Here is a 25,824-nt window from a genome sequence, read left to right as displayed (position 1 = left end):
TGGTAATACCACTGCATGTCAAGGGGTAGTAGTTAAGATTGTCGCTTATTGGTGATGGTCATAACCTGGTCTTTGTAATGGTGCAAGCCTTTGCAATGGTGCAAACCTTTAAACCTAAGTAATTTGCTTCAGCTCTATAGCTTAAATGTCAGGCGAGAGGGAAGATAGCTGGGAAGATGGTTGGGGGGGGGGGGGGTAAAAACTATAGGTCGGGGAGGAGGGTGGACAGGTTGGACCATTCAAAAGGATGGTGGCCTGGGATTCAAAAGGACTGGGCTAAGGTGGGGGGGGAGGGGGGAATGGGGATACTGGTGAACTAGCGATCATCTAACCACACGGGAGCAATGTAGATTTCACCAGTTTCCCCACTCTCCACCTTATCCCAGTGCTAACTTTCCAACTTGACACCACCCTTTTGAATGGTCCTACCTGTCGACCCTCCTCCCCAACCTATCACTTTCACCCACCATCATCCAACTATCACATTCCCAGCTATCTTCCCCCAGTTCCACCACCCCCGACCAACCCCATCCCCAACCCCTTCCCATTTATCCCTCAGCTCCTTTGGCCCACAAGCCTCATTCCTGAAGGGCTTATGCTTGAAATGTCAATTCTCCTGCTGAGGAACCAGAATCCACAAACTTTGCATCACATTTTTAAACCCAAGATCTGTCCAGAGTTCATTACAATTACTCCAAAAATCAGAAAATAGCATGTACGTCAATGAAAAAAAAAATCAATAATGACACTCTAAATTGCTTTAAAGCTGCATATAAAACAGACTACAAGGAGTTAACCTAAAGTGACAGACATTGGCCTACAAACATACACAACTACAGGGACTGTTTATCCAGCCTCTCCAGAACAAACTTGTGTGTGTTACGGATTCAGCAGGAGACTTTCATGGTCAGTCTTTAGCAAACATTTGAATTAGTTGACAGATGCCCCTTTTGAGGCCCACTGGCTATAATATACAGATCTTTATTTCATTCCAGGTGTGAGCCTTTCTCCTTTCACTCTGGTAGAAATTAATTCCACCCTGTACTTAGCATAGTCAGCAACAAAATAATTCCCTCTGTCTCATCAAAACAGTGCAGTCCCAAGTTTTGAACAAATCTAGAAAGTAACAAGATGACTTTTGCTCTTGTATCTGTTTCCCCAAGTCTAAAGCAAGTTTTTCCAGTTTCTAGGTGAAAAGAACTAAAAATTCTGTTCTAACTCCCAAAACACTTTCCAAGGTAAACAGCCCTTTATCCCCTAGTTGGTGATAACGAATCCCTGTTTTGCTGAACTTACCTCATCTACTAACGATTGCCATAATGACTGGCCTGCCGTTGTCCTTGATTGACTGCAAAACCTAATAGGCAGCTGCAGCCATAATATCCTCTTTCCTGCTCAAGTTCGCTCCACCTCTGCCTCAATTATCTGTTGTCCACCTCAACTTTTCCCCTTCATTTGATAACTCTATATGACAAGACGTCAGGAATACCACCTTGTAGCTCACAACCTGCCTATATCTATCATTCCACCCCTCATTTATCCCTTTTTGTAGCAGACTAGTGCCCTGTGAACTACATCTGTCATCTTAATTCCAATTTCAAATGGGTATACTTTCTTCTTGCTGCTGCTTACGTTGAGGCCAGACTGCTTTCACTTGCCTGTCTACATATGTCGACCTTTTCCTCCATTGTTCCACTTCAACAGAGTCATCTAAAATCTGTACAACCTGGACCCACCCTCAAAATTCTACTACCACCAAACAAAGTTAATAATAGCCTAAAACCCCATTTTTCATAGATTTTTCTGGTTACTATTTGTTTTGACACCACCTTCCAAACACATTAACAGGCTAAACACTGACAGACTTGCACACACAAATTAATTTTTATCCTTTGACTTTTCCCACAGCATTCCAAACTACTGTGGCCATTCCTATACAATTTCTAACAATCTCTTCCTGACTCTGGTTCAAGTTTATTTTGCCACAAATTCAATTATTGGTTCAGTGTCACTTCTGGAGTTGTTTTTTCAGTACCAAAAGTACAATTAAAACACCCGCTTATCTTCCTAGTCTCTTTGCTGGGCACCCTACTGGACTTTTTGTTTTTCAGTGGTTTCCCAGGGGATCCTTTTTTGCATTACATCTATTGACTTTGCTCTCATTTCCACCAGAATTTTAGTTAGTTATTGACCCCTTAGGTCCCCAACAAAATGTGTTGTTTTGTTATCACAAAATTCACACTGATCACCAACCTGAGATTTTTACTTCTATCTTTTGCCTACAGTATGGAAACAAGCCCTTCGGCCCAACAAGTCCTCACCGACCCACTGAAGAGCAACCCACCCAGATCCATTCCCCTACATTTACCCCTGACTAACGTACCTAACACGATGGGCAATTTAGCACGGCCAATTCACCTAACCTGCACATCTTTGGACTGTGGGAGGAAACCTGAAAACCCAGAGGAAACCCTCACAGACATGGGAAGAATGTGCAAACTCCACACAGACCGTTGCCTGAGGCAGGACTTGAACCTGGGTCCCTGGCACTCTGAGGCAGCAGTGCTCACCACCGAACCACCCCTATGGGCATAGTTCTTCATGCAAAAGTCTAAAGATGAGTAATTTTAAACTTTAAGCTTAAATTTCAAAACTCATTTTTCTTCCTTAGGTTTCAATTAATACTTCCAATATATGTTGAGGGGTATATTAAAGGTAATCAGTGGTGATTCTTTCCTAGTGGGAAGTGCCTAGCTTTTTTATAATCCCAACCCATAGGCAAGAACATGCCTTACAAGATGTATTAGAACCTTAGAACAATACTTCATATATGTTACTTTCTCACAATTTAGTTAACACTTTTCTCTAAGATTTTAACCAATAAATGTACATGATTGGCAAGTCGACATGTCGTGCATTTGCCAAGAAATCCATTAATAGAAACAAATTATGTTTGCTACAGATTGCATTTCTGTAGAATTATATGCAGCACTGAAGAGGTTCAGACACATTTCTAATCTTTATTTCTGTTATTATAAATGATTCAAAACCTTGAACTGTAGCATCATTCATGTTACTTGGGCCAAACTATAATTTATTGATATATTTCTCAAACCATTTATATTATATGTAGTATAATTACCTTTCTCAAAATAGTGCTAAAGTCTTCCTGCATGATGATCAAGTATTGCCGAACATTTAAGGCCACACAGATTCATCACTTTAACATTCTTTCCACATATAATCTGTACAGTTTTAACTATATATCTATAGAATATCAATTACTTTATCATTATTTTATTTTTAAATAAATTTCATACATTAGTTTTCAACTTCATAAAGACACTTTAAAATAGATTACATTCTCTACACATTTACACAGAATTAGTTGATTCTGGATGTGTAACATCCGTCTGTTCAGTATTTATCATCCATTCATTAAATATCTTGTCCATCAGATTCCTCTCCTGCCAGCTTCCATTGTTAACTGTTGGAATTATTTTATCTGGTTTCAACCACTGTACAAATCTCTTCATCTCAAGGTAGCTACTGTGTTCACTGTAAGGAACACCTGCAACACATCATAATTGTACAAATAAAAATTAGAAATTAACAGGATGGATATGAATTCTAACCATCCCCTCCTCCCAACAGTCTACCTACTTATTTTGTAATGTTCTATTCTCTACTTGTCATTGAGATTTTGTTTTACAGAGGAGAAAGTGAGGACTACAGATGCTGGAGATCAAAGTCGAGAGTGTGGTGCTGGAAAAGCACAGCAGATCAGGCAACATCCGAGGAGCAAGAGAATCAATGTTTCGGGCATAAGCCCCTCATCAAGAAGGGGGCTACGTGGGTTGGGAATGAGTTGGGAAATTATGGAGAGAAATCTCAAGGAGACAAGGTCAGTAACAGTCCTGGAAACAACAGCTGGATCTTCAGATCATGGTCCAAGGTGATACTGTAAAGTCCATATTATTGTGGACTTAAATGCGAACATAATTGTGAGTACTATTTACACAGTTGCTGGTTCAAGCTGATAGTTTGCAATCAAGCTGCAAACAAGAGTCATGTATAAATGGTGATTTAGCTAGCCACAAGTAGGTGGTTGGTCTGTGGGCTAGTGAGCAGCTATCAATGACAAAGACCTGCCTGCCAGCAACTACATGATTGAGACAACCCTTGAGAACTGAGATGAGGAGCAATTTCTTCAGTCAGAGGTTGAGGAATCTGTGGAATTCATTGCTGGAGAAGACTGTGGAGGCCAAATCATTGTGTCTAAGTCAGAGATGGATAAGTTTTTAATTATAAGAGGATCAAAGGTTATGGGGAGAAGGCAGGAGAATAGGGTTGAGAACAGATCAGTCAAGATCAAATGGTAGAATCTGCTTGATGGGCCAAATAGCCTAATTCTGCTCTTGTATCTTATGGCTCATTCTCAGTTAGCGGAGTAGCTTGGGATTGTGAACAAATTAAGGAGAAGCCACTAGATTTTCAAAGATTCAGAATACGTTTATTTTTCTTTCATCAGTTGCTGCAAGCTGTGAATTTTAAATAATAAGTTTAAGACTTAAGTCACTGTGTGAGTGAGTTGCCTCCTGCTAACAAGTGAAAGCACTTGGCAAAAGATGACGGAGAAGCAACATTCTGATCAGCACAAGAATGGTCTCCACAAACCCTATGGATAGGAACCACTAAACTGCTTTCCCAGACTTTACCTCTGCCCATAATAGCAATGTTAATTTCCTATCTGGGTGTGCAAGGTGGAGTTTTAACTAGTAGGGTTACATACTGACTGTTTACAGAGGAACCTCGATTATCCCAATGTCGGATTATCCGAAGGAAATCTAGAGGTCCCAATAGAAACATGATACCAAAGAAGAGTTTCCAACACCAATCACATCATTTGTTTATAGTGATTAAAAGTGAACTCGGCTTACTGAAATGCTGCCAAGAACAGTCCTGGATTGATGGGAGCTCAGGCACTCTCTACAAATGACTGACCTCCCACCCTCTCTCTCTCAACACTTTCCCTGGAGTTCTACACAGGTGTATATACCCTAAACCTCCCTTACCCAGATAATCTCTCCAACATTGTCCTGTACAGAGCAAAGGTGGAAACAGTCAAAAGGTTGCAGTAAAAAGTTGTGTGTGGGGCTGTGCGCGCGCGCGCTAGTTGGAGTCTCACCCCCCAGAGGCAGCAGCAGTCTTGTTGTTGGTGTCCAGACCGGCTGCCCCGGAGTGGGGTCGGACGGGTTTGGGGGGTGGGGGGGGGGGGGGGGAGAAAAAGGAAAGAGAGAGAGAGTAGGGGGCTCGTGCACGTTGTGCTGCTGCCTAGTCTCCCAAACAGGGAGCAGCCATAACAGAAAACTCTGACTCCCAGAAGAAAGGCATTGAATCAATAAACCGAATAACTAATTATTAATGATTATCCTGCCCATCTCGTTCAAATAATAGAGGTTCCTCTGTACTTGTAGCTTATTTATGATTTGTAATAAATAATGATTCTTGTTAAGTATAGAAACTTGATCTGTGCTTTTTGAAAACCTGGGTCTGAAAATCAAGTAAATTGGAGAATTCTGCATATTACTTAAAAAATCTTGATTGTTTGTGAAGCTACCAGGAATAGTAAGGCTCAACGTCCAGCAGTCTCACCCGGTGAGGTGTAAAAATACGAAAAAGGTTGAGTTGGTGCTCAGGTAGAGGTAGAGATGCCATATGACAAAAAGTTTTACCCGTGTCAGCAGACTGATAATGAAGCCAGGTTTACAGCTGAGAAAACGAGTATGGAAAGTTCATAGGGAGACAAATTAGAGTGTGCTTGAGGAGAGCATAGAAATTAACATGGTCAAGACAGTTCTCAAGGAAGAGATCAAGTGCAAATGACAGGCCAGACGGAAGGGAAGTATTGGAGACAGGTGAAGTGGTTCATGGGCTGGGAGGGGACTCAAAACTTTACTGTTCCACTTTCATTGTATGCATAAAAGCTCATAAAAGAAATATTCAGAAAATAATTGCAAATGGCAGAATATTTACTTACCATAAATTGTGATCTTTCCTTGAACTCGAGGCTTGATGTCACTTATTGTACCACCTAGGCCTGCGTATGCCCATCCAGTTGGTTTGAATGCCACAATTTGATCATACTTTCCTGGGAACTTGTTCATGTGTGCTTGTAAGCCCTAAAATAGCAAACATTACTTACAGGCACAACAAAATGTAAGGTTTGCAGAACTGACTTTTCTGAATATTTGATTCTGCCCTTTCTTATGAACTAGATTTTAACTACATGGCTTGGAATTGGTGAGAGAAAATCTACTCCAAACTAAAATTCTCAGGTCTATTAACTTTGAAAGGATAAGAATGTATTAAATGCAACTGTCTAAATGACTCAGCATTTGGAGAGGGTTGGAGTATAACAGTAGGGAAGTCTCAATGGAACTGTAGAATATGCTAGTGAGACCACATCTGGAGTTCTAGGAGTAATTCTAGTCCCCTTATTAAGAGGAGGATATCATTTCATTGGAGGCAATTCAGAGAAGGCTCCCCAAGATGATCCTTAGTATACAGGGATTGTATAATGATCAAGGGCTGAACAGGTTGAGATTCTACTCACTGGAGTTTAGAAAAAGGGAAAGGGATCTCATTGAAACATTTGAATTGTGAAAGAGATTTGACCCAGGGTAAATCAGAGGATGTTTTGCCTCATGGGAGAATCTAGGACCAGACAGCATAGTCTCAGATCAAAGGGATGCAAATTTAAGATTGAGAGGGAGGAGGAATCCCTTCTTTCAGAAGGTTGAGCGAGCCTTTAGAACTTCTTACCATAAGCAGCTGTGGAAACTGAGTCCTTTTGGATATTTAAAGGTGGAGACAGATAGAATCTAGATCAGAAAGAGAATTAAGGGTCATGTGGAAAAGGCAGGAAAGCGAATGTGAGGAATGTCAGATCAACCATGATCCCACTGAATGGTGGAGCAGACTCGAAGGGTTGAACAGCCTACTCCCGTTGCTATTTCTTATGGTTAGCATTCAAAATGAGATAAACACAAAAAGTGGAATTAAAAAGAATATCGGATATTGCAACCATACTAGCCAGCCATTCTTACACTAATTTTAATGACTACATTTCCAAGATTCATATGCTTTCACATTAAAACAAAGATCCAACCACCAAATAAATTTCAATGGTTTTCAGTAAAGGAATTTGTTCTCCTTCAGTATGTTTCATCCCTTTCTATTTGGAAGTAGTTTATTCTTTTTATAGCTATTTAGAAACCATAGCTCCATTAATGAGATTCTCCAAAAGCTATTAATTGTGCTTTTAAAAATACAGGTCCACATTGTAAGTATTTCATCCCTAGCCATAATTCCTAATACAAAGCAAAGAACCCCCATGTCAGTCAGCTTTTCAGAGAAATTGAAAGTTGGCCCTAGCATTTGCTTGGAGCTAGAAGTCTGCTAGTTGATACGCAAAGGATGTTAAGTATACCGGACACTATTCACAGCCATTTTCTTGACTAAGTGTAAAAAGAACTAGTTGAAAAGATAATATTACAGAAGGAAAATATTTTCAGGTGCTGAAAGTCCAAAATAAAATTACTCTAAAATACTCGGCAGGTCAGACTGATGATAGGACATCACCCTGAAAGTAATGCCAGAAAGACAATATAATTATTATACATAAACCTTTTCTTCAAATGAGCATACATGTCTCCAAAGAGAACAATGACTATTCAACCACATGAAAAATTATTTTGTGAATAATTTTACCTAATAGGGCCAGTCAGATAATTTTGTTGCAGTGGACACAAGAGTTTCAAGATGACGTAGTGCCATCATCCCAAATACTTAGAATCTGAGAGGACAGTTATGGAAATCAGCATCTACAGCTCTTTGCATTTAGTTATGTAAAATATGGTCAAGGGATAGAACACATGGGATCAAGATTTCCATGACTATAGATTAGTTTATTCTGAATTAGAAGCTTATAATACATTAGTAAAATTTTTACATAATAATCCATTAATTATCACATCCTCACTTATAAATAAAACAACTTTGTATACAATACTGTGTGCAAGAGATTTGAAATCATTCAGAATCATTACTGCTGTTTTCTCTTCAAGTTCGTGCTCTGTGCAACATGATTAAGGACTTGGCTCAGAGGAGAAAAACTGTCACAGAAAACTACCATTTCACTCATTTGAAATTGTACATTCAGGTATACAACACCTAAAAGTAATTTAGCTTTATAGTGTACATCTGTGTTGTTTCATGAATCAGCTTGCTTCAGTAACAACATTCTCTCAAGAAAAGGTTAAAACCCTATTCCATGTTACCACATATTCAGGCTGATCCTTTGGTGCAGTATAGCATTATTGGAGGTGTTATCTTTCACATGGAATGCTCAACATGATTGAGAGTGTTAAATGGATGTAACACATTCCAATGAACATTGTTGTTTTTAAAAAGAGAAGCGGGGCTTCAGCTGGTGTCCTGGCCAACATTTATTCAACCAACACTATTGAAACAGACTAAGTGGTTATTCTTCATATTACTGTTTGCACATTATTGGTTGAATTCCCCCAAAAAAGGACTGCAAAAATAAAAATCACAACACCAGGTTATAGTCCAACAGGTTTAATTGGAAGCACACTAGCTTTTGGAGCGACACTCCATCAGGTGATTGTCTCCAAATCATGACTGCAAATTCTCTCTTTTCTTTTATTGAATTAGCATATGTTTGTTTTAAAAAGTACCATTGTAAATTTAATGCTCACATTACTGTGGACCACGTGGAGAAACTATATAGCAGGTAGCACTAAATGTATTTTGAAAGACAGAATAGGATTTTGATACACTGGAAACAGGCAGAGTCATAAATACAACCACAGACAGGAGGAGACTACACAGCAGATAGCTAGAGACACGAATAATTCTGCACAACAAATAAAGTGGGGAAAGGAGCAGGCGGTGTTTTGTGCTTTAGCAGACAATGGCCCAAATGTGAGCAAAGTTTATAGTGTGTTTAAATGTAGGAACTGAAGCAATGGATGGGCTATTGGGCTGTATGTAGGTGGTGGTGGTGACGGTGTTGGTGGTCCAGGTAGCTGTTGCGCACACTTGTTCATGCCAAATAAAGCTGTTTCTAATATCAGGACTCAACGAGCAGCTTGAAAGGTAGCCACAATAACAAATGCACCCGAATGGATGCAGGTACTTGAGACACTCAATACACAAAAGAGTAACACTCTCCTCATGTACTGTGCAAATAGTCACCTCCTCAGACATATTTGAGCAATGCCACTTGTGTGAGTATGCCCTCCCAGCAACTAAGAAATTGATAGTGACTTAGATATTTAAAGAGTGGCAGTAGACCCAAGTCACTATAACACCAAAACACTGACTGATCTCATGTACAAGTGGGCAGAATACACAGAGTCCTGGGCTAATGTGGCCACACAGAGGTGATGGTAGTGAGATTTCCTCAGGTACCAGGACAATGGTTACAATTGGTTGAGCAGTCAAGAGGAATTTGTCTATAAAAGGGAATTCACTCTTATGTGTAATTGGTGTGCCTCCACTTCAAATGTGATAGTGTTATGATACCTCTATCTAGAGTTAGTCACAGGTGCCACAATTGGTCGGCCTACTTAAATCATTGGCTGTTATAGGGCAAGATTATTTGTTGAAGTAGTAGCACTATGTGTAACCTTACAATGGAGGGACACAGCAAGTAAACCACCACCAGCTAAGTAGGAGGGCTAACACATAATAGATGGGGCTCCTGAAGCTGTAGAACAGCATTAGAGTTTATGCTTTTTAATAAAATGAGGAAGGAGCTACATGCCCACCCCATGGAAACAGTAGATTCCCTTCACTTCATCTTGCACAGATTCCCATCTCACCACTGACTTCCGAATGAACTGCCACTGTAGCAATGTCAACTATTATCACCTCCATGGAAAGCAGAAAAATTAGATGTGTCACTCCACCAATGGACCAACTGCTTTCTTGCAAGTTGTCCACTTTTTTTCTTACAAGGTCAAGAGGCAAGTGATAATATCATGGCCCTCTTTAGATTACTTACAGTGTGGAAACAGGCCCTTCGGCCCAACAAGTTCACACCGACCCGACGAAGCGCAACCCACCCATACCCCTACATTTACCCCTTCACCTAACACTATGGGCAATTTAGCATGGCCAATTCACCTGACCTGCACATCTTTGGACTGTGGGAGGAAACCTGAGCACAGGAGACACGAGGAGAATGTGCAAACTCCACACTGTAATCAGTGTTTCACTCTCATGCCTGTCATCATCTCTCAGAATTCCTCCAATGTGGAAAGAGACCATTTGGCCCATTGGGTCTGCCCCAACCCCCGAAGAGCATTCCACTAGATCCAACTCACCACTCTATCCCTGTTACCCCACATTTACCATTGCTAATCTACTCAGTCTGTACCTCACTGAACATTACCAGGCAATTTAGCATGGCCTATCCATCTAATCTGCCCATCTTTAGACCGTGGGAGGAATCTGGACCATCCAGTGGAAAGCCATGCAGACAAAGGGAGAACATGCAATCTCCACACAGACACAGTCACCCAAGGCTGGAACTGAACCCAGGTTCATGGCACTGAGTCAGCAGTGCTAACCACTGAGCCGGTCCCCACCCACTGCAGTTTTTCAAATATTCGTGATGAGCTTTGCCCTTGGCTCAGGAATGTATCAGCACGCACAGACCCTTAGTCTGCTAAGTTCACAGGGTTGTTGGTAACCAGGAGAGTTGGGAAGTCCATCAACAAAACGACCCTGGGTTTGCACCGTACTTACCCAAGTTGATCTCAAAAGGACATTGAAGCACTTCCTGCGCTGAATCCATAATGTACTGATAATACAATCACAGAATTGTTGTGGTGCAGAAGCAGGCTATTAGGCACATCATATCTGCAACTGCTCTTAGCATTTTTACTTCGTACCAATCTTCTTGCACACTTCCAGGCAGTGAATATTTTTAGATTACATTACATTACAGCGTGGAAACAGGCCCTTCGGCCCAACAAGTCCACACCGACCCACCGAAGCGCAACCCACCCATGCCCCTACATTTACACCTTACCTAACACTATGGGCAATTTAGCATGGCCAATTCACCTGACCTGCACATCTTTGGACTGTGGGAGGAAACCCATGCAGACACGGGGAGAGAGTGCAAACTCCACACAGTCAGTCAGTCGCCTGAGGTAGGAATTGAACCCAGGTCTCAGGCGCTGTGAGGCAGCAGTGCTAACCACTGTGCTACCATGCCACCCACCAATTTCATACCCAACTAATCACTGTGAAAAAGTTTTTGTTCAGCTCACATTTGCTTGTTTTGTAAAAGCTTGAAAATGCATCCTTTGGTTTTCAATCCAATGAATGTGTACAGTTTTTCATTATAAAACTTTTCCAGGCCTTTGGTAACTTTGAAGGACTTTCTAAAAAGCTCCCATTTGGCCTTTGCCTTTCCAAGGGTGGAAAAAGGATCTTCTCCAATCTTTCTTTATGATTAAAGTGTCTCATCCTTTGAAGTGTTCTTGTAAACCTCTTCTCCACTCTCCCAATGCATTCACATTCTGCCTATAGAGTAGCATCTACAATGCCCCTATTGATGAAGTCTCGAATATTGTATGCTTTATTAATAGCTTTCTGTCCTGCCACCATTAATGACTGATGCACATATACAACCTGAACATCCTTTAGAATGGTACCCTTTATTTTGTACCATCTCTCTATAAATGCAGTCTCTTACGTTGCTGCACTGAACTTGATTTGTTACCTATCGATTCACTTAAAATGTGTGAACATCCTTTTGAGATTTTACACTGTCCTCCTCAGTTTACAATTCTCATAAGACTTGTATTGTCAATAAAGTTTGAAATTTGTGCTGAATATCTGGTGTCAAGATGGTCTGCGGTCACGATAGTGCAGCACTGTGCTTCGAGTGGGACTTGACCCCATCACTTCTCAGTTCAGAAGAGAGCATCATTCTCACTAAAGTATAGATATTTGTGGCTTTCTTACTTTTTCTTGATGATATAGCTACTTTTTCAAACAATGCGCAGAATATCTCCCACAATATTTTATTTACGTGAATTGGACAACTGGCTGAAGAAGCATACTGCATAAGAACTGGTAGGCTAATTTGTAATGTATACCTTAATTCCCAAAGAGCAAATCTACAAAAGTCTAAAGTTACTGCCTGTTATCTCCCAATTATAACATTAACCACATTAAAATCAAGGAGAAAAACATTCAGCACATTAGATAAAAAGTGAACAGTAGATAAAGCTGACTTAATATCCTCTAATGGGACTGAGTTTCATACGATCATAAAGTGAATCACTAACTAGCTTAAATGAAAAATTTGTTTCGTAGGTTAGATGGATAAAGTTTACAATTATATACTATTTACAGATTCCAAGTCATGTGATCATAAATCATTTAAATTCCTAGAACTATAAATTGTAAGATTTTCTTATGCAAAAGAAAGACAAGATCTAAAAATATGTTACTGTGTTAATGTCAGGTATTCAAATTATAAGCCAGTTTGTGGGCTCAGTAACAACAGGATTAAACACCAGGAAAATACTTTAGAATAGAAATTAATCTTTCAGAATAGTTTTTACAAGGTGTCCTATCCTTTTCACTTCAGTTACCACAGCTATTCAATGTGCCTCTGTCATAGTGAATGTAGACAATATAGTTTACCAAATGTTTCCTTAATCTTCTTGGAGGTTAGAAACAATGTATGAAATTTGCTGCATTTACATATTCAATTACCTGAGGTCAAAACAATGTCATAGGCATAGAGTCATAGAGATGTACAGCATGGAAACAGACCCTTCGGTCCAACCCGTCCATGCCGACCAGATACCCCAACCCAATCTCGTCCCACCTGCCAGCACCTGGCCCATATCCCTCCAAACCCTTCAGATTCATATCCCCATCCAAATGCCTCTTAAATGTTGCAATTATACCAGTCTCCACTTCCTCAGACAGCTCATTCCATACACATACCACCCTCTGTGTGTAAAAGTTGCCCCTTAGGTCTTTTATATCTTTCCCCTCTCACCATAAAACTATGCCCTCTAGTTCTGGACTCCCCGACCCCAAGGAAAAGACTTGGTCTATTTACCATATCCATACCCATCAATTTTATAAACCTCTATAAGGTGACCTCTCAGCCTCCGATGCTCCAGAGAAAACAGCCCCAGCCTGTTCAGCCACTCCCTATAACTCAAATCCTTCAACCCTGGTAACATCCTTGTAAATCTTTTCTGAACCCTTTCAAGTTTCACAACATCTTTCCGATAGGAAGGAGACCAGAATTGCACACAATATTCCAACAGTGGCCTAACCAATGTCCTGTACAGCTGCAACATGACCTCCCAACTCCTGTATTCATTACTCTGACCAATAAAGGAAAGTATACCATTATGATTCAGAAAACCTTAGATCAGAATAGAGTTAAGATTCATCTGGTTTAAATTGTAGCGCTATATAAATTTACTGAATAAAAACCGAAAGGACTACAGATACTGTCCCTGTTTCCACACTCCTCAGTGACTCCCTCCAGCTCAGATTCAACCCATGTGGATTCAAACTGAAGTTTTATCCCTTGTGCTTTAAATCCACCCAGGATCACTTGTATCTCCATGATATTCAACAATCTCCAGACAGGTGCTCTCACTGTATCCTGAGATACCCACTCAGTGCTTTGCGGTGCCCCATGCACATTGTTGATCTCTCTCTCTCTCCAACAGCATCGCAACTAGCTAGTTCAGGGCCGCACCACTCCACAGTTCCACTTCATCCTCTGACTCATTTGTCATGCTAACAAGAAACATTTTTGTTTGCTTTCAGGCATCGAGGCCCACAAGATACAACAACTCAGGGATACCCATAGCCTTCTGGAACCTTCCTACCCTCCCCTCTGACTCCATCCCCTCACCCAACCCCACCTCCTGTCAGGTATTTACCATCCCTCCTAACCTTTCACTGTCCGATGCTGAACATTCTATATTCAGCAAAGGTCTCAGCTTTATCCCTGTGTCACCACCTTAAACGAATTTCAGGCACGACATGACGTTGAATTCTTCATCATCTTCACCTATGTGTCCATTTCTTTTGGAGAGTCCTCTCCCTGTCCCACAGACCCAACTGCACAGTTCCAATATTCTCCCTCCACTCGGACCCCTCCCTCTGGCCTTTTTCCTGCAGTTAATCTGTTCATTGATAACTGTCGACATGACATTGCTCCCCCTCACCTAATCCAATCCATCTCTCTCCAAACTAATTGCACTGTGCTTAGATCCAACTCCAACTTTGTTATTAAGTCTGCCGATCAGGGTGCTGTTGTAGTAGTTTGACATATTGACCTCTACATTGCAGAGGCTGAGCGCCAACCCCCAGATATCTCCTCTAATCCTCCCCTGGACGATGGCCCCACCATGGCACATCAGGGCATTGTATCAACTACCTCACTTCATTTGACGATCCCTCCCACCACTGCCTCCAAGCTGATTATCACCCAGCCCCATACAGCACGCTTTTATCTCCTTCTGAAAATCCCAGCAGAACCATTGCTCCAGCCTGCTCCTGCCCCACAGAACTCATCTCTTCCCACCTTGACTCAATTCTTTCTCCCCGGTCCAGCCCCTGCTCACATACGTCCATGATTCCTCTGAAGCTTTACTTCAGTTTTGGAATTTCCAGTCACCATCTCTACCATGAATGTATATTCCCTTTACACCACTCCATCCCCCACCACTCCTTCCACTTCTTCCTGGAGCAAAGGCCTGTACTGTCCCACCCTCCTCTGTTCGGCCGAGCTTGGACTCCCCGTCAACTTTTCTTTTAACACCCCTCATTTTTTTCAGGTCAGAGGGGTCGCCATGGGCATTTCATGAACCCCTGTTATGCCTCTCTCTCTTCATGGAGTATGTGGAACGTTCCGTGTTCCAGACCTATTCTAGTCTCTACTCCACTCTCTCTCCAATATATCGATTATCGCATCAGTGCTGCTTCCCCCACTCATCCAGAATAGATTTCGCTTCCAATTTCCACTGCACCCGCACTTTTACGTCATCCATCTCTGACTCCTTCCTTCCTTTTCTTGACAGCTGTTGCCATTTCTAGGAATAGACTGGCCACTAATATCCACTCTAATATTAGAGTGGTGCTGGAAAAGCACAGCAGGTCTGGCAGCATCCGAGAAGCAGGAAAAATCGACGTTTCAGGCAAAAGCCCTTCATCAGGAATTCTGATGAAGGGCTTTTGCCCGAAACGTCGATTCTTCTGCTCCTTGGATGCTGCCTGACCTTCTGTGCTTTTCCAGCACCACTCTAATCTTGACTCTGATCTCCAGCATCTGCAGTCCTCACTTTTCACCCACTAATATCTACCATAAACCCACCGACTCCCATAGCTACCTGGACTATATATCCTTACCTCCAGTTTAAAGACTCCATTCCATTCTCCTAGTTCCTCAGTCTCCGTCTCATATGTTCCAATGAGGCCAACTTCAATCAGGGAGCCTCCGAATTGTCCACCTTCTTCCTCAACCAAGGGTTCACCAGCACTGTTGTTGACAGGGCTCTAAACCAGGTACAACTCATCTCCCGCACTTCCGCCCTCACTCCCTCTCTTCCCTCCTGCAACAGCAATAGAGTTTGCCTTGTCTGTACCTACCATACTACCAGCATCCACATCCAAAAGATCATCAGCCGCCATTTCCGTCAACTCCAGCCAACTATTCCTCTCCCTTGTCCGCCTTCTGCAAGGACTGTTGCTTCCAGGTCACCCTGGTCCACTCTTCCTTCATTCCCAACCACCACCCACCGCCCCCAACATTTAAACCAACATTTTCTTAGCTATCATCAATTCTGAGGAAGGGTCACTGGACCAAATACATTAACTTTGGTTACTCTTCACAGATACTGCCAGACCTGCTAAGCTTTTCCAACAACTTCTGTTTTTGTAAACAAAGTACTGAAACTTATCTTTTTTTTTGTTTTTACACAGGCGAAGTATCCCATCTTGTTGAAACAGCTTAATTAGCTCCTACTAGCTATCTCAGGAAACCATAAACTCAGGAAGTATATAGAGGATATCCCATAGAGACTAGTAAAATTTAACATTATCTCTCACGTGAGAAGCCCAAATAACTTAACTATTTTCCGGAGTTAAAGGTCATTCTAAATTAAACAAAAATGAATCCCAGCTTTCTCCTTTATACTGGTTAACCTTTTAAATGCCAAAGTATATATCAATCACAAAATACATAAAATTGAATTAACAGAATTTAGATTGTCCTTAAATTTTCAGTTCTATTCAAATAATTGTCACTTGTCTAATTCAAGTATTAAATGGTTTTGACACAGTTTCATTGATTTCTACAAGTGTGAGCAAAGCAGAATACTCATACTATCACAGCACTGCTGACAACTAGATGCAAAGATTAAAAGTTTACAATCCTATTTGAATTCCAACACTTTCCCCTGCTACTTTAATATCTTCCTTAAAAGCCTACACTGTGACCATCATCCCATCTAACAGGCTGGATTTTGTAGTCAAAGACAAAGCAAAAGCACTCACCAGTAACTTCAAAGAAAATCTTGTTCAACAAAATATAAGTATGGCAAGCAGTCAATCATAGGCAGAAAACCTGGAAGCTGACACTGTTCACTCAAATTTTTAAATTTTGAATAAACGATTGGATGAATACAACCAACTAAATTACAAACAAGCTTTAAAAAATACTATGGAATTGGGAAACTTATGATGAAATTTGATATTTCACAAATATAGAATTAATTTCTCAGGACCAGAAATTACTTAGAAGTAAATGTGAATTTAGCATACTACTTGAAACACAGCTGGGACATTCATGGATTACTTTAGTGTTGCAATTGGTGATGGAACATGGATAGAGCAAGAAACACCAAGTTCAGAAGCTCAGAATCACTGACAGTGACTTGTTACTTTGTGTGTGCAAGTTCCACAAACTGCTGTAAATATCAGTGCAACAGTAACCATGAATGCAGATGTTTTCTCCATCACTACCACTGCAAAGTCCTTGCCATTAACTCCTAGTATCTTTTTTCCAAAAACAGAAGCAGTTTTATTTTCTTGAGCTGACAAGGTCAGGGTTTGTTGCCCATCTCTAATAACCCTAGGCTATTTTCATAAGGACAGTTACCAGTAAATTACATCCCTGTTTATAGGATAAATATGTAAGCCAGACAGGTAAGGATATAGATTTCCTTCTCTAGATGACAGTAGGAAATCAGATTGGTCTTTTTTTTTAAATGAGATGTTCTTTCATGATTACAATTACTGAAACTAGCTTGCCAGATGTTTTACAGGTAAATTACACAAACCCTTATGGTTGGATTTGAATCCATAACTCCTATTTGTCCAGTTATATTACCAGTATGTGATACTACCAGTAATATTACATAAACTCCAATGGTTGGATTTGAATCCACGCTTGTTCACTGATATTAGCAGTATGCTACCTTCTCCCTACTAATAGGCCTCAAATTTCCAAAAGGTCTTTGAAGGTTAAAGGGGGTGTTGTTGCTGTTATACTGTAAAGTGGACAAAATCATGTGACAGGAAATGCTTTCCACTCAAAATCAGATTGAAGAAAAAAATCCAGTGAGTGTTTTTCACTGCAACCAGATGTATCAAAGTACTTTACAGACAGTTAAATATTTTTGAAAGTGATATAGGAAGTATATCAGCTGTCACGAGCATAAATAATAATTTGATAATAATTTTATGGCTTGACTGGGTGATAAATATTGGCCAGGGAACCAACGATCCTTTCCCTATCCTCCTTTAAAATAGCAACATGGGATCTTTTACATCTTTTTGAACAGATGAATGTTTAATCATCACCATTACTTAGGACATTTCCACTATTTTCTATTTCCACTGCTACATTCCACATATTAGTTATTAATTAACTTTTGAAAGTGAAAGCTAATAGCCATTAGGAAGACAGACTTTGCACAAAACCAAAAGAACACCAAATAAAGCTTTCAAAAGCAAAATATCTCATGAAACAAAAATAGCTATGACATGAACCATAGAAGTTCAATAAAATTGCAAATGCTAAACATATTCCAGAAAGTCCTGCTACAAGTTCAATAAGTAGATAACCTGCAGGAACTAACCAGGGTATTTTCTTAAGGGTAAGTTTCAATAATATGACAGTCAAATAAAATGTTGTGGGCTAGATACACATTTTACCCTTCTAACCTAAAAGATGAAAGGATCAAGTCTATTCAACACCAATGGAGTTCATGCATCGTAAGGGCAATCAAGAGAAAGAATAACTAGTCTAACTCTTCAATGTTATAATACACATTTTGTCAACATGAATTAACTAACATGATTGACAAATTGAGATGCTGTTTCTGAAGCACAAACTTTTAAAACGTGTTGGCTTTAATGTAATTACAGCACCAACACCAAGTGCTGTTACTAAAGTGCGATTTTTCTGTAATGCAGGGTTGCACAAGAACGCAACCATCACATTATAGAAGAACAGATTAAATATTTAAGGTACCTTTGGAATAAAAGAAATACATAAAGGAACATTTATGAAGAAAGGCAAAGCTTTCTGGCCTCCTGATTGATTGGGGCTTTCAGTTCTCAAGCAGGAACATTGTTTCTTTGACCCTGGGTGACGATGGCTACAATCTCTAACTGCAACACGGAGAACTAGTCCAAAATAAACCTGACAGCCTAATCTTATATGGGTATACTGGCAGAATTATTAGTTGATGTAGCTGCTACTAATTTTGAACAATTAAATCAATTAATTTGCATTATTACTATAAGCTAGAAGTATTTTATATTTGCCCTTATTTTAATCATTAAAATGTACCAAAGCTATCTCTTTGCTATTCATTTGTTCTTGATCCTAGTCCCTTGCAGCTGAGTATTTGGTGTCTGATTTTGTCAGGAAAGTGTACACGACTAGTACCAACATTGGGAAAATATGCCAGACAGGGTTCATGAGCTGATTTCCTGGGATAAATTCTTGAAGATACCACATTCTGAAATAGTGGGAGACGACAAACAAGTCACACACGAAAATCTCACAGCTGACTAGTACTTTAAATTGCACCTTGAAATTGAATCTGAGGAACTTCAGTATGATAACAAAGTAGCTAGCATCCTTGCGTATTACTAATGGCAACTATTCTGGATATTTATCAAAAAATGTAAAATAACACAAATATTGATCGATCCAGTCTACTTCTGTAGAAACTGTATGCTTTACTCACATACCACAGCACTCATGCCTGAATCTCAAGACAAAGAACCCGTAGCAGAGGAAAAGTAAAACAATGCCATAAACACTGCAATGCAAGAGAGGAAAATATAATTACAACACAAATTATCTGCAGCGGTGTAATACTTCTGTTTACAAATGGCTTCCACAGGAGTTAGCCTACACTCTTGCAGGCTGTCAACGTGCCAGATGAAGCATGCAAAGTTAGCTTTTAATTAGACTACAGGTAGAGTTTGTGCTTTCTTGCAGTTTCTCCTTCAGCTTTAATGTCAGCAATTATATTTGATGCCAATTTAACACTTAATTTCTCCAGATTATCGCCAGTACTTTATGTTCAAAGTCTATAATCCCTTATAAAAAGATGTATTCAAGATAACCTACCTTAAAGGTAATTTGCATCATAGGCAGTAAATGAAGTTGAGAGCTTTCCCAGTCTGTAGTGATGGTAGAGTTTATCCGGTCAGAATTCAAACACTGCAGAATTTCTAGTTTATTTCGAGTAATAGAAACTTTACATCCAAGTACCTCAGCTATAGCTTTAAAAACAAAATGCACAATTGGATAAAACATTTTAAAAATCTTAGCTTTTGGTTTGTTCCACCCACTTTTCCAAATAGCCAATGAGAGATACAATTACAAACCTATATTTGTCTAAATTAGAGAGGGAGGAGTGCACAAGGTCCAAGCTAATTAAGAACTGGAATTCAATGCCTTAAAATGCATACCCAATTCAGTTACAAGTATTGAGCTTAGAGAATTCCATTGGAAACGTATTTCTTTGGAAAGCTAGCATTCTAATATCAGTCACATGAACTCTTTCTTGTTCCACCAAAACCCAGGGAATCTGGCTAAAATGTCAACACTATACAAAACGTCAACACGGATCAGTTATCAAGATTACCAAACTCACCATTAAGAAATTGCCTTGTTAATTCACTGAAATCTCCCCCTTTACCCCAACAAAGAAATTCATAAATGGTTAATCATAATTTTTCCCTAGTTGGGAAAAACATGAACAGATCCTAATACACAGCACAAGTTATGATAAGTTTTTCTCTGTACACTTGAATTCATATTTTTATAGGTAGTTTTATGCAAAATATGTGAATTTTGAATCTTAAATTCCTCCCAAAAATCAAAAACTTGTGTTTGTTTTGTGCAAGATTGTTTAATTCAATGTTTCCTATCTTTCCTTCATTTTTGTTCTTCTCAGATTGGCTCACTTTCCTTTTGAATACTAAATGTTCTTTGACAAACTGTCAAGATGTAATTATAAGCCAAATTGATCAATGCCTATAAATAAAATTTCAGGCATTATGAGAAAGATCTGCTTACACTACACAGAATATAAATTTAGAGTAAAAGAATATTCAGTTGAAGCTGGCAGTATCAGGAGGCCTTGCCTTCATGTTATCCCCTTAGTTCATCTGTTACATAGTCACATTTTTATAGCTATTGTCTTTCACATAGAAAATGTGAAGGGTTCAGATATGATGACAGCAACTATATCCATCATTAATCAATTAAATCTAATTTCAAAGTAATTTAACAATTCTGTTGGAAGGATGGTGAGAGGGAGGGAGGGAAGGAAAGAGACAGCAGACTGGGGGGATTTTTCTCTTAAATGCACATACTGAATTTACATAACACCATCCAGAATACTTACCTAGGAAAACTTTTTCTTTTCCAATAGAATAAGCACCACAGACAATCAATGTTCTAGGTTTCATCATTACAGTTTCAAAGGCAACATTAGCAACAAATTGGATGGCTTCTTGCTGAGAAGGAAAGGTGTATTCTGGACTGCAGTATCTACCAAAAGAAACCAGATTACATGAACAATAAGAATATCAAATGTCTTAGTAATGATTCATGAAAAAAAAGCATCCTTGTTATGTACTGTAGTCTAATTATTGCTTTCTGGGGGCAGGCATGAGAAATGCAAACAAACAGTGGTTTGAGATTCACAAACCAAAATCATAATTCACAAATATTGCATAGTCATCAATGGAAAGAGTAAAATTGGAATATTTGTGTTTCCTGAAATTTAGTTGTAGTGCTGTGCTTTTTTGTAATGAAGATAATGACATGGCTGCACCATTCATCATCACTCAGAAGAAAATTCCTTATATACAATCCAAGTGATTGTGTTCTGTATGCCCAGTTGCTTAACTAGCATCATCACCAGTGGCAAATCTACTCTTTCAGAAAAGGTTAGAATTCTGATGTAAGTCGATCAGACGACAGCATGTCTTAGTGCGGTCTCTTGCGATTTTGTTCAGCTGCTGAGCAGTTGATGATTAGAAAGCTGACTTGCACAACAAGACATGCTAACCTGCCCATTTTTCCAACTAGAATGTGGTTAGATGCTGCTTACCTACTGTTATCACTTGCATTGTTGGAACTACTTATTTTTATTGCAATTGGTCCAGTTGGCAACCCAAAGCTCACTCCATCCCTCCATACAATGTTGCTGGTGTTTACATAGTAGTGAAGTCGAGCTTTTACTGTATTGTACATTATCGTAGATACTAATTAAATAAAGTGCACACAATTAAAGAAGTGCACATTTTATTCCTAATTTACAAAATAAAATTAAAACAAAATGCAAATGTAAATACTGATATCACCTGCCTAATAACAATGTCTATTACTCATCTTCAGTTTACATGTTAGCAACTAATGCATTGGATAACACAGGTTTAACAACAACAATTTTATAACAAAAAGTTCTATTCCGATTCATGTAATAAAGTTCTCTTACGTGGTATCCAGATAAAGAGTATGAATCTTTTGCCCCATGAGATGAGTGTAGCGCTCCATGGAAGCATTAGCTCGAAAATCACCAGTATGCAATAATGTTTTACCATTTGGAAGCTGGAACAGCAACATGACAGCGCCTGGACAACTGCAGAATATTTATAGACAATTCAAGTTAGAGGTTTTATAGTACAGAACGGTCATTCATAAAGGATTTGAACAATATAAAAATTCAATGGTTTTTTTTTGCGATCTTTGCTACCAAGCCTACTTCAATATCTCTTTACAACACCAAGTTCTCCAACAGCATGAAAAATGAAAGAATTAGTAAAGGGAATATGTAGGAACAGGAGTAGACTATTTAGCCCCTTGAGCCTGCTTCACCATACCAAAAAAAAAATTATGGTTGATTGGTGACCCCACTCTGAATAGACTTCGGTTTTACAAAGTCAGCTATTAATCGCAACTTGAAAATTAATTGACCAAGTGTCATTTTCATTTGCAGAACAGGTTTTCAAACTTTCATCATCCTTTTCTAGTGCCATTCATAGAGTCATAGAGATGTCGTGCGATCCAACTCGTCCATGTCGACCAGATATCATAACCTAATTTAGTCCCATATGCCAGCAGTTAGCCCATATCCCTCTAAATCCTTCCTATTCATATACCCATCCACATGCCTTTTAAATGCTGTAATTGTACAAGTCTCCACTACTTCCTCTCATTCCATACATGCACCACCCTCTGCGTGAAAACGTTGTCCCTTAGGTCCCTTTTATATCTTTCCCTTCTCACCCTGAACCTGTGCCCTCTAGTTCTGAAGTCTCTGGAAGGATAGATGGTTTCTACTCTTCGGTTCCCCTGAGATTCGAAACTTTAACCAAATTACTCCTTAATATTCTAAATGCTAGCAAGTACAACTCCATTTTGTTTAATGAAAATCTGAACCATTGGAAATATTCAGCAGGTTTGGCAACATCTAAGATGGGAGAACAAAAGTTAATACTTTAAATGTAATATGACTTCCATGAAGTACAAAAAGAGTCAGTCTTAACTATATCTTCAAATCTTACATTGGGGCTTGAACTCACTACATTGAGAGACAAGACTGCCACAGAACCACAGAATCAAGGCTGATATACAAAGATACCAAGGTTTCACAAGTATCTGGAACTTAAAATGATACATCATACCAGGGATGTACTTAAGTGTTATTTGAAGTGTTTGCTATAAGTTGTAAAAATTTTATTCTTGGGCAGAAAATGTGTCATGCCGTAAAAATAAACTTTGACAGCAAGTGCAGGCCAAGGAAGACTAAAAACATTGAGAATTTGCCATAGAACTGAATTAATCCTGTTATTTAATACAGTATCCAAATACTAAAAGTCAAGATTAATATTATCATTTTAGGCATCAGTTTGTAAATTAACTTTACAAATTTGCAATTTGTTTGTTTAGAATGGGACGCATGATTGCAAGATTGTAATTTCACGTCAGGGAACAAATCTAACTTAAACCAACACTAACTAAAAATAAAAGCCTGCAGATTCTGAAGACTGAAACAAAAGCAGAAATTGTTTGAAGAAATTCCAGCATTTCTTGCAGCATCAGTGGAGAGAAAGCAGAGTTAATATTTTGAGTTCAGTGATCCCTTCCCTTGTTTTCTTAGGAGAGATTCTGGAAGAGCCAGAAAATTCTTATGTAGTCATCAATAACTAGTCTGAGAAAGAAAACTACTGGCCTAGATGCCAAAAAATGCCATTTCAGCATTGAGAAAGTAGAATTTAGGTACTTTACATGGTATAGAAAGCAACTGGCAGGAACTCACTTCCGTCTCAGCTCATCTGCTGAAATCCTTATTCATACCTTCATTATCTTTAAACTTGGCCATTCCTATCCAGTGCTGGCCAATCTTTCCAATGCTACCTTCCTTGCATCTGACATCTACCAAAACTACTTCTGACTTGCACTATTCACTTATCACCCATGATTGTTAGCCTACATTTGTTCCCAGTCCAGCAACATTTTTACTTTAAAATTCGCATTCCTGTTTCCAAGTTCCTCCATGCCCTTGCTCCTAACTTGGTAGCTTCCCTCAACTTAGAACTCTAAACAACTCAGATCTCTGCTCACCCAATTCCAGCCTCACTGAGCACTCCAAATTTTAAATGTCCATCATTGATGGCTGTACTTTCAGTTGCCCATCCCAAAAGGTCTGGAATTTCTTCCTTACGCCACTTCGGTTCACCTTCCTAATTGAAGGCACTTTAAAATTTACCTGACTCAGCTTTTGATCAGACCTAAATGTGCCTCTATGTAGAATTCAGTGTCGTTTTACTTTACAATTAAAATGAAAGATATTTGGTGTTAATTCTGAAAGATATTGTTTTTTGATTCTCTTTACTAACTCACTCACAAGCGTTCTGTTTGCTATACTGCATTTCCATTCACTCATTCATAAAACTGTGGTTTTGCAGTATATTTTACTCTTAAGATAAACTAAATTAAACATCCCTTCCAACCCACTGTTTCTTTGCACCTTTCCATTCTTATCAGCACCATGTATCAAATAGTGTTTAGATCAAAAGCCACCTGTGAATAAATGTTAACCTATTCAGAACAATACCATCCCCACTATCATTTCTCCATAATTCACTCGAAACTATGGTAAGATTATAATATTAATTAACCCCTTAGTAAACGTCTCTTAGGATCTGAATAAGTTGCAGGACATAAACAGTTTCCTCCACTAGCATGTTCCTACAGTCTGCTGCTCTTTATCGCTTTGAAATTTCCTTATACACTACCTATTTCTAACTTTTATTTAGGACCACCACCTTGTACAAACATACGGATTTATATTTTTTAAATACACATTAAACAGGGCCACTAACCACTTTAAGAAACTTACTATCAAAATAGCACTTCCATGAAACCACATGAAAATGTGTATAAGAACTGTCAAAACTGGAAATAGTAAATGAAATTTCATGGTCCAGCTGTGGGAGATCAGTTTAATATCCTCTATACCTTTATTTAGCACATGTATACTTTTGCACTTATTTAGACCATGTATTTTTACTAACATTACTAACTTTAAAAGACAAAAGGATTAATATCTCTTAATTATATATGTTCAGACTAAACAGACATTCTAGTCCTAACAGGGGTACCAGCCAGCATTTAGCAAGTCCTTAAACCATCTCCTGTTTCCCCAGGACAGATGCAACGCCAACCTGTGTACAACAGGCACACAATAGTGCTAAAATTTTAACATATGTAAAAATCGGTGTATAAAACAAGCTATTGCAAAACTGTATTTTGGATTCCATTGCTACCTTGAACTTTGCTACTGTGGATGTTCAATAAAGAGATTATTTTTGCCACTCACTGATCTCATTCACTTCATCTACACATTGTGAACGTTTCTTACAATCACAACTTTTGAATGCAGAACTAAAAGTTCCCAAAGTATACGAGGTAAATCATATGCATATCTCAGTCCCAGTGATGCCTACACTATATAAAGCTTATATTGCGTGGAATTGTATTCAAACAACAACTGAAATTGGTGAGTGGCGAAATAGCCTCTTTTATTCAGCAATCACAAGTTCGAGGTGGCAACAGAATCCCAGAAAAACAATTCTTACAAGAGCCCCTTTATACACAGTTCTTACATACATTAAGAATCCATTACTATGGTGATA

The 25,824-nt window shown here is 39.1% G+C and overlaps 1 protein-coding gene across 1 annotated transcript in view; it reads right to left on the bottom strand.

Annotated features, from left to right (window-relative positions):
• Positions 1-584: 584 nt before the first annotated feature.
• The window catches only part of dclre1a (DNA cross-link repair 1A (PSO2 homolog, S. cerevisiae)), a 72,645-nt gene continuing 47,405 nt past the window's right edge, over positions 585-25,824 (bottom strand). The window contains exons 5-9 of the mRNA XM_072557372.1: positions 22,122-22,265; positions 21,024-21,169; positions 19,739-19,893; positions 6,041-6,182; positions 585-3,571 (exon numbers count right to left, since the gene is read on the bottom strand). Of these exons, the coding sequence (XP_072413473.1) occupies positions 3,375-3,571; positions 6,041-6,182; positions 19,739-19,893; positions 21,024-21,169; positions 22,122-22,265 (784 nt within the window). The 3' untranslated portion in view covers positions 585-3,374. The remainder of the gene's footprint in view (positions 3,572-6,040; positions 6,183-19,738; positions 19,894-21,023; positions 21,170-22,121; positions 22,266-25,824) is intronic.

This window comes from Chiloscyllium punctatum, chromosome 38, assembly GCF_047496795.1.
Source record: "Chiloscyllium punctatum isolate Juve2018m chromosome 38, sChiPun1.3, whole genome shotgun sequence".
In the NCBI taxonomy this organism is placed as follows: Eukaryota; Metazoa; Chordata; class Chondrichthyes; order Orectolobiformes; family Hemiscylliidae; genus Chiloscyllium; species Chiloscyllium punctatum.
This window is presented reverse-complemented; position numbering and strand designations above follow the sequence as displayed.